Below are 10,834 nucleotides of genomic sequence, written 5' to 3' on the forward strand. Positions count from 1 at the left end.
ATTCATCAACAGTCGAGATCGTGGTTTATTTGCGTATCTCACTAAGATTCATTTATGAAACAGGGAGTTCTAGTAAATATCCAAAATTAATTTGGGATGTAGAATAACCATTCTCACGACCAGACTTAAAAAATAGGCCAAATCACGTGTTAATAAGAGAAGATCTAAACCTAGGCTCTTCTATTTACTTTACTGAATTTATCACTTGGTACTAGCAATAGGGCATGCAAGTTCTTTGTACATTGAATATATAGGACATTGGTGCTATATTCAGACCCAAAATTGACAAATAAGGTTCAATTGTGAATGCCAAAACTTCCTTCATTATCACCAAGTACTCCTTGCTCCAGTTAACCCAATTGTTTCAATTGTAAAGACCCTCCTCACCACCTTTCCCTCAATTTCCTCATTTTAATTCTTTCATTTGTTTAGTCACAGCAATCTTTAGATCCAGCTCTACTCACCAATACCAGATGTCACAGGTGAAGAGAAATAACAATCTTCATTTCCACGTGTAAGAGACAGATCAACAGTAGATGAAACAGAAATTCAATAGCTTGTTTAACTTCGTGTACGCAGATGATTTATTTCTCATAGACTAAGGATCTGTAATGTTCATAAGATTCAATATGGCTGTAGTAGATCATAGTGTCTAAACCATAATCCTCTTTAGGCAATTATGTAGTACTTAGTAGCAATACAACTTCTATCTTAGTATTCTTTTCACATCATTTCTTGCAGATCATTCCTCGACTTTATTATACAAGCTATTATTTATTTCAAGTTACATTTTTACATCTATCTCTTGATTGTTCTATTTTTTACTCACGGCAACAATGAAAGTAGCAATACTCAGACCTTTAATGAATATGAAAGACTCATTTTCTTTCCAATAAAACAATAAAGAAGTAACATTTCTCCTAATTTATCAACTAGAGCAAAGTTCATAATAATATTTTTGACATACAATGGTGTCAAAACCATAGTTGTTAAAGGCGCATGGTGCATAATGGCGCAAAAGTGCTTTAGAGCCATTTTGAAGCATGGCACCTATTTGCATATATAATTTATATTTTTATACATTAGTATTTTACCAGAATCAACATATTCAAGCTTAGGCTTTAATTTTTTAGCCAATAGATTCAAGAAAAAAGCAGATTTGTTGAGTTCAGCTTGGTTTTTCCTTATTTTAAAGAAAGCCCAGCATTTTAAGGCTTGGCTTCATCCAGGAGCGCCATGGCACGCCTTGTGCACTAGAAAAAAGCACCATGGCTGCACCATGTGAAATCCCAGCGGCGGCGCACTCACCCCTTTTGCGCAATGCTCCATGGTGCGCAATTTACATCTATGATCAAAACCCAAAGACATGAACAAAGAAAGAAATGAGAATTGCTTACCATATTCGATTCACTTTGCCTACTGGTTCATTCACCTTGAAACAATCTGCCAGTTTGGAAAAAGTTCAGCATATAACTATCAAACCCCATTCAAATCAATCATGCATTCCAGAAAAATAACACATGTGATGAGTAAAGCAGACACATGAATCTTAGCAGTCAGCAATATCTTTATATACTTTTGTAAACTGGAAGTTCAAGTGTGAAAACCATCAATTAGTTGCAGCAATAGCTTCTCAGACAATAGCGTATAGTCTTAGAACTACAGAATGAAACATTAACAAATTGAAATTACACTAACGGAAGGGAAAAGAAAAAACAAACTGTAATACGTTAATACATAATTAAGCATGTGGTTTACATGTTTAGTCCGTGCAAAAACTGTGAACGTATGGAACTGGGACGTGATAATGCAAAGAAAATTAACTCTTGACTATAGATAGAGTTTCATGAAATTGACTCGTGATTTCTAGGTTAAAGTGGAGAAATTGCGTTGTTTGGTTTTGTTTTCATTTTCAGTATTTTCAAGCGACTTGTGACTTGTTTCTGTATCGGGTTTCAATTGAAACTCCAGATTCATCAATTTATGTCATGCATCCAACAAAAAGTCCATACAAATGCACTAATTTCGAAGAAAAAAGACGCCCAATTCACAAAATATAACGTACTTATGTAAGTCACAAAATTCACAAATGTTAGCATTAAATGTCCCCTTAAATAGATCACACCGCCATGCAACGTGTACAAACACCAGTAACAACTCCAAGTGCAAGTACGTAAACAGATGGCTCCAAAAAGACATAAGCATCTAAACAGAACCCAGTTTCTAGGCTTGCATTTCGACATGCTATAATGAACATGGCCAAGAGCATGATGTGCAACTCAGAAACATCTTTCAGATCAAAGTTTGTTGAAACTTCATAACAAGTCATCAAAAGAAAACATAAACGAGCAGTCGAGGAGTAGAGTAATAGATGCGGTCGTATTATCTAAAACTGATCAACAAGACAAACAAACTATTGGCTGACTAGTTCTAGTAATAAGAATGCAGAAACAAAGAAACCGCCCGACATAGAATATCTGAATTGCAGAACTTGCTCCTAGGTGAAAAATCTAAAACTAACTATCAAAAGAATGGAGCAGACATGAACAACATCAGTTCTAGACTTTCATTCCTCCTCCATACACATGGAACATATCAATGCATTGCTTCTTAACCAATTATCCTTCAATAACATAGAAGGCCATCATATAAGTAAGAAGGGCACGAATCATTTCAGACATACAACAGCCAAAAGTGACAGTTTCTTAAACAAGACATTCGGACTTTGTTATGTTGATTGGGTTCTTTCTAGGAAATTGCAGAACAGGTGAGGTCAAACCTTACTCAAGCAGTTATATCATGAAGTCACCACTACAAGTATACCCACGCAGAAAACATGATTGACAAAGTATAATCTCCAAACCGACCAAAATACATCAAATGAAGAAACCCTCTTCGCCAAAAATTCAAGAAACGAAATGTACTGAAAAGAACGGTGGTTTTGAGGCCTTTTACCAGCGGGTTTTTTCTTTCTTGGATTTCTGTGTCGTACCCAACCTCCGCCGCTGCTTCTCCTGGGGGTGCTGCTTTGCACGGGGGCACTTCAGCCATCCTCAGCTATTTCACCGAGGCTCGTTGTTGTTGTTTTTTTTAGTCCTCCAATTTGGGTTTATAATTATGTAGGTGTAGAGAAAAGTTGTAATTTTTATTATGAATTAATTAAAAATTTATATTTTAAGTTTCCGTTGATCCTGAGATTAAATAAATTAGATCTCGTTTTCAGTGCAAATGTAATATTTTTTAGGCGATTTGACTATTTTTTAATAATCACTTTTGAGGATGAATTGCATCAAAACTATGTTTTATACAAATTATAAAGTCGGCTTTTTGATTCAACTGCAATTATTTTTTAGTTAAAATTATCATCATGCACATTAAGTAATTTCTTTTAATTCCTCCATGAATGTTACAAATGATGCTAATTTTGGAATTTAACTATAATCTGCATTTGAAATTTTAATTATGAATCCAAATGTTATAATAAATCTTTCTACAATCAATTATTTGAAAATTAATTCTCTCATCTATATATAATAAAACAGAATCATTGAGACAATCCACCTAAGCGCTAGATATACGAGGTTGTGGACAACTTCAATGAGTTTCATTATATCAAATGGATATTGAAAAACATATTAGTACTTATCCAAAAGAAATTAATCAATTATTTATCCAAATATATATATATATATAAATTATTTTATTTTAATAAATACAGAAAGATAAATTACTTCTAGTAATAAATTACCAAGGCAATAAGAAGCATGGAAATGGAAATTCAAACCGGGTTTCAAAAGTTTTTTTTTTGGAACAACAATCATTCATCTGTTACTGAAATTCAAGCACAAGATCATAGATAGCAATTCTGGCATCAATGTACTGATCTGCTACTGAACTGGGTGGAGAAGGGGCTGCTGGAGGGTAATCCACCAGAAGAACATTTCATATCCAAGAACGACGGTTCAAAGCGCTTTAGGCTTTATCCATAGTGCCCCTAATAATGTTTTGAACATTCAGAGGCAATCGAATAATGTAAGACATGCAGCAACGGAACAGCTAGCTATAACCACTCCTTCACGCGATTCACTTGTGAAGGTTCAATGTCAGTGAACATAAATACATCTCACAAAGGGATCAGACAGAATAAGAGAGATGATGAAAGTGAATATTACCCTGGGGAAACCGATATGATAAACCAGTCATTTAGAATGACTGCATAGGATTATGCTTGTCGATGTTTAGATTTTTTTAATTATCATGCTAATACAATTTCCTCTGAACAATAATAGTGTCTTCACAAAGATTCACATATGTACTTGGAATTTCAGTTCCTCGGGTGTTTGTGCTTGGGTTCATGATCAGAGTGAGAGTTATTACAACGCTTCACGAAGGAATCCAGTGTCCTTTGTTTCAAAGGGCTGCATCCTGATTGATCAACTGAAACTTCTAGAGAATTTTCATGTCCGTCAAGCATCTAGACATCAATGGCAAACAATCAGCTTTAATTTCATGCAAAATATAAGGAAAAGAGTCATCAATTGACCGTAAACAGCTGTAGGCAACAAACAGAATCAATAGCCCTCAGCTTGAATCTTGGATTAAATGGAAGAAAGGAAAAATGAAAGCATATAAGCTACATTATCGCGTTTCCCACTGAAATAATGTATCAATAATCAGTATTATTTCAAATACTCATGAATAAATGGATTCTTATGAGTATTTCCTTTATGTATTTCCTTTTAGAAAACTCTTCCTCCCAAGGTCCAAAAGCAGTATAACCAGTTAATAATCAATGCAGTCAAGCCAGACACTATGGCTTCCCACATCCCTTCGAATACACGGCAATAGCACGATCTGGTGACATTTTATTTAATTGAAGGGATTATAGAGCTCTAATGCAGAGCATCAGTAAGTAAATAAAGTTTTGGATGGTCAAGTACCTGTCCTAGATTTTCCAACTTGCTCTGAATGACATCCCTGAAAATGTCAGCCAAGTTACTCACTGCTTTCTCAAATTGATATAGTAGTTTAGCTATAAATAGAATTGGAACTAAAAAGAAAAGTCATACAACTAAAAATCACATCTGTAAGAATGAGAGGAACATAAAGAAGTACCATATTATATCGTCCACTGTGTCGTTTGCCAGCAGATAATATATATTGACCGATGAAACCTGAAAAAGAAGCACCACTTCTCATCCGGAGCATAAATTTATACCAAAAGAAAAAAATACAGTTCAAACATCACAAATTCTGAAAATGCAGAGAGTGACAGCTCAATTTGTTGAAAAACATGTGAAGACTGCGAAAAATATTGGACCTTTGACTATGCAAACTATCAAACCATAGATTCTATGTGATCACTTAATTAAGCTTAATCATAAAATAGATTTCAGAATGTGTGAATCAGTTTTAAAGACACCATGACAAAACCAAAATATTCGTGTTAAAGCTTAAACCATTGAGATAACCAGAATTATCTTCCAACAATTTAAGTATATTTAACAACCAAAATCTGTAATCCAAAGTCCAAGGTATCTTGAAGTGATTAATGTTACAGGGCTGTCTTCTGCCTCGTAACCAACATCTTTTGAGTTAGTGTCTAAAGATACATGTACCAGATCTTCCCATATGAGCCAATAATGTTACCTGACCAATCCTATGAGCACGATCTTCCGCTTGAATGATGTCTCCCGGAGTCCACGATAACTCTGCGAATATAACTGTGCTCGCTGCTGTCAATGTCAAGCCAACACCTCCAGCTTTGATGGACAACTAGACATCCATAACTAAAAAGTAATGTCATGGAAAGCATAGCAAAACAACAATATAACACATTATAAATTAACATAAGCATTACCACTGCAGCCTTCACTGAATCTTTCTCCTGAAATTCCGTCACTAAAGCTTGCCTTGATGCTGCTGGCGTGCTGCCATCAATCCTTATGCATCCAACTTTTTTCTTCTGAAAATATGACCGTGAATAACGCATAAGTATTTATATAACATAAAAGATGGAAAGCAAGGGTCTTACCAGAAGAAACTTGTGTATTGAGTCAATCATAGGTTGATGATGCGCAAATATTAGAAACTTGCAGCCTGCCTGTGCAACTTATTAGGCGCAATGAGAATATACACATGAAAGCAACATAATGGAAATGACAAAAACCTGGAAAGCAATTATGTATAGAAACTAAACAAGCATCAATTAGATGACAAGGAGCTTGATTCGGAATACATTCTAAATGAACTTCTAGAAATGGAAGCCCATTTGGGAAATCTTTTCCATGTTCAGTTGTTAATATTAAATGAACCTTCTATACGTCACACCTCTAAAAGTCTATTTGCAAGAAGTGAGAATTGGCTTTCCAAAATGCATTTCCCTTACCTTTATCCTGGAGATTACTAAAAGTTGGCATTTTCAATCTTATCCTCATTGTTACTTGATTTACCAGTATACCCTCATCATATGCATACACATATATATATATTATGTATACAAGAAAGAGGTCAACTATGTTGGCACTTCTTAAACAACCTTATTGCAAAAAGAAAAAAACGCAGGAATGTCGATGATGAAATTAAAATTCAACAATCACAAACCTAGTTTCCACCTTCTCAACAGAACGGTAACTTATTAAAATACAAAATAGTAGAACACCCAAAATTAGTCTGATGGAATCCATCACGTAAAAGCACTCAATCCAAATATTATTCCATATCTAAAATGGGTATAATACTAGATAAATCTGTCTGTCCAGCAGGGACTAATATGTTCTCATGTCTACATCTAGGGCATGCATATAGTGTCTGCCGATACCAGACGCCAATTTAAAACTTTTGATGATAACTTGGTAACCTGTTGAGAATCATGTATTGGTTCACCAAATGATTGTAAATGATTCTCAACTCATTATTCTCAATAAAACGAATAACCATGTCATAAGCCTAAAGTCAGCTTCCAGAATAACTGCTATAAAATATAAGCAAAAGAATCTGTGCCACAGGCATAGACATCTCATAAACCTAGTCAGCTTCCTGAACAACTATGATAACTGTTAGTCTTAACGAAACTTTGGACAAGAAAACTTCGGTTCAGAACAATATGGTGATTTCCCCCCATGTTGAGAAGTGTTGATAATAGAAGATTAACTCAATCTAATTAATAGATGAGCTTCTTCATTCAAGTTTGACATCAAGCATTCTCAGCAAGAGATGAGAAAATATATGAGAAGACGACATTGAAAATATTATACCTCAATTATGGTCCCCAGATAGTCCAGAACAGCTGGAATCTTTGCTTCAGCAGAATCAGTATAAATCTGGAGCATATGGAATGAAATGAATTAAAAGATAACTGTGAATGGAATAAATATTTCCGCTAAAGCAAAGAAAAAAGTGGATCAGAATTAATCAATCAGGAAAATATGAATGTACAATATTATGCAAACTTGAATGGTTGATATCAATAAAATTTTGAAGAAGAGTTTTTCAGCTTGAACTTGCAATCAATTAGTTATAGTCATAGCTTATCAGAAAAGATCAAGAGTATGACATTGAACAAATCCAAAGTTCTAAACAAGACTCCAATTGAAAATCCACAGATTCTCCTCTGTAGAAAGAGAATACAAAACAAAACAAAAGAAACAGAAACAAAAAATCAGGCAAATTTGAATGATAAATATCAATTTCTGAAGAATTATTCAGCTTGAACTTGCAACGAAGTTACACTTACAGCTTTATAGAAAAGATAACAAATACGAGAATGAAAAAACTTAAAATTTTACACAGATTTTGAAAATCCACATATTTCCTCTGTAAAAGATAATTGAGAGCGATTAATCTACGTTCTAATGGCGGCCTCAATGCAGTTTCTCAACTTCATTTCCTGAATACAACAAATCAATCAGGCAAACTTGGCTGGTGGATATTAATGAGACTTGGAGAAGAATTATTCAGATTGCATTTGCAACCAAGAAGTTATAGTTGCAGATTAAGTTAAAAAAGGATCACAGATATGAGACTGAACAAACTTAAAAGTTCAAAACAAGATTTCACAAGAAAATTGACAGATTCTCTTGTGTACAAAGACAACAAAGAGTGGTTCATCTATGTTCAAGAGAACTCTCCATGTAGTTTCTCAAGTTCATTACAACTCCTAGAAAGAGAAGAAAAGAGAACAACAACAACAATATCATTTCTTTATTAGCTAAAAATATGAAAGGCTTTGTTGAGGTTCTCTCAATCATGCGGAACATCATAGGGACTTTACAAGTGGGAATACTATGATGTTAGTGTTAGGAATGAGATCAGTAAAAATCATTTAAGCTTTTGCTTGAGTTTAACAAATTTAGTGTTGTCAGCATAAGTTTTCGATATCAACAATACTGCTTGTTTTATATATATGAATAGGCGAAGGGGAACAGAGCAGAGGCCAGCTAGCATTAGGAGTTGCTTCGTGATTGAAGACAAGAGGGTGAAACACAAACGAGATCCAAAACTAGAAGATAAAGCCCATCATGTAACCCAGGTTTCCTTGTATGTTATGCGTGCACTCATTGTAGGTCTTACATGGAATTGCTTAGTTTATTTTAGTGTCTGATTATGCATTTTGACCAAAAAATTGCGAATGTTTTCTAAACGTTACGATACTATTTTCTGTCACTTGCAGAATGATTTTTCCTGCTCCTTGATCAATTAGTTTGCTTTTGAATGTTCTCAAGAACATAAGTCTCATCTAGGTTTGGTAGAACTTCAATAGGAACTTAAGTACGGTTCTCTCTTGTTTTAGACAAGATCATTTCAATTACGTGGTTTGTGTTTCAGGGAGTAGGAAGGAAACAAAGCTTATGCTTCTAAGGATGGTTAAGTGGTTTGGTGTTAATTATGGATGAGAGATTCAATTCTCAAGAGATTATCTTTGATGTAATTTCAAATTATAACAAATTACAATCCATGATATCTACAGTTAAAATTTACTGTATGCACAGTACAAAGAATGACCATTCCTGAAAAGCAAACTCATAATCTTTCATTTCCTCTTCTTGTTTGTTAGGCTCATAACAAGCAAACTAAAGATTCCTAATTTCTCTACCAGCAGGTATAATCCTACACTCCTCACCCTAAATAAGATGGAATCAGCAGGTATAAAACAAAAAACCGATATGTCCGTACCCCTCCAAATAGAAATGCTTTCCCTGTTAGATAAATGAATTTCATTGAATATGATATGTGCAAATTACATTCTAAAAAATTTCAGTTCGAAAATTAAATTTTGCATTAAATAAGCATATATAAAGCTACATGAAATTCTAATACCAAAATCGGAGTTATGGATGACACAAATATATAATATTTTTATACTACTTATATGCTGAAAGCTAGATCTGTTTATATAAAATATTAAAACTGTACAAACGACATTACACATATGAATACATTGAGGATTTTATACACAAACATGCCCGAAATTATTATACATTCAATAATACATTAAACAAAACTTACACTATATGATTTATGCAGAAGTTATACCATACATCTATGTTTGTGCCTGCTTTTGTGTTTGTATTCTAAGGTCTTATTGCCCATGGTTACAAGAGTGAAGACCATTAGATTTCCTCTGTATCTAGTATCACTTGACTAAACCCAACAAAAGAACGGGAAAAACATTCCATTCCAGACAAATTTCAAATATGTAGCCAAACAATGGGCCAAAAAGACTACTTCACATACCAAACAAGAACCTAATTGTTAATCTAGTTTTCGCTGCTTTTAAAATAGATGCTTTATAACATTGTTAAGACTGGATTGCCTAGAGCCATCATAATACTTTGAGATTCTATGAGTTTAATAGGTCAGCTTTCCCGGCTGACGTTTGCCAAAGCACGTAGCAAAGGTTGGTATCAAGGCAACCGGGCAGGGAAAAATATATTTCTCATATTTCTATCTCTAGATTAAATCAGCAGGTATATACAATTAGCAGAAATTATTCTTTACCTGATAAATAAAATTATAAAACTATTAACAATTGAACTTTTAAGACAGGAGAAACAGTTCAGCAAGTTCAAATTTAATATGAGGGGCATAAAATTGTCGTACCATTTAAAAGTAAGAAATCAAGAAACAAAAGAACTCATGTGAGCTTCTTTGGCAGGCCTACCTTATTGATAAGATTTTTCTCTGTGAACTTGAGTGACTCAGCTTCTTCTCTGGACTGGCATGATTTGATTTTTAATTTTACCACCTCCAACTGTAGGAAAAGAATCACTAGTAGGATTATTCCATTGATTTAAAGTATTTCAGAAACCAGTCCACATCTTTAAGAATACTGTACAGAGTAAGCATCTAAGAAATGTTATTCAAGATGAAGAGCTAGTCATTTTCTTGAAAAGTACATAGAGCAGGTTAAATGAAGATAAGTTACAGTCCAGATGGTTCAATAATAGAACAGAACATAGCAGGACGACAATGAACCATAACATCGTATTATAGAAGAAATGTTGTGCTCATCAAGAAACCCAAAAGCACATGAAATTCTCATCACCTCACAGAATAGTGCATTTATCTGTCTCATATCGTCCTGCCCCAGTTCCAAGAAAACCTGTTAAGTAAGAAGTAAAACAGAGCAAATGAGTAAGTTTAGTCACTCAGAGCTCCAACTATCCCAGGAGTTTATAACATAATTAAAAGAGGAATAGAGGAGTTATGCAACTTCAAGCAAGTTTAATACTCAAAACCACCATGTATTACAAGATAGAAGAGAATTTCATTGCTCACTCTCATATAGCAGCTGGTATACTAAGTTATGAGTGAAAGTTTTGAATCTTTTGAC

At 34.1% G+C, this 10,834-nt stretch overlaps 1 protein-coding gene across 1 annotated transcript; it reads right to left on the reverse strand.

Moving 5' to 3' along the window:
* Positions 1-3,912: 3,912 nt before the first annotated feature.
* Positions 3,913-10,603, reverse strand: LOC105155182 (SWI/SNF-related matrix-associated actin-dependent regulator of chromatin subfamily A-like protein 1; the record flags this gene model as incomplete). The annotated part of the gene is made up of 9 exons (XM_011071038.2): positions 3,913-4,474; positions 4,941-4,977; positions 5,116-5,174; positions 5,650-5,775; positions 5,861-5,965; positions 6,035-6,103; positions 7,257-7,322; positions 10,163-10,252; positions 10,547-10,603. Coding segments are annotated over 9 exons (759 nt in total), but the record flags the coding sequence as incomplete, so codon positions are not given.
* Between the last annotated feature and the right edge of the window lie 231 nt (positions 10,604-10,834).

The sequence above is a fragment of the Sesamum indicum genome, unplaced genomic scaffold, assembly GCF_000512975.1.
Source record: "Sesamum indicum cultivar Zhongzhi No. 13 unplaced genomic scaffold, S_indicum_v1.0 C00479, whole genome shotgun sequence".
In the NCBI taxonomy this organism is placed as follows: domain Eukaryota; kingdom Viridiplantae; phylum Streptophyta; class Magnoliopsida; order Lamiales; family Pedaliaceae; genus Sesamum; species Sesamum indicum.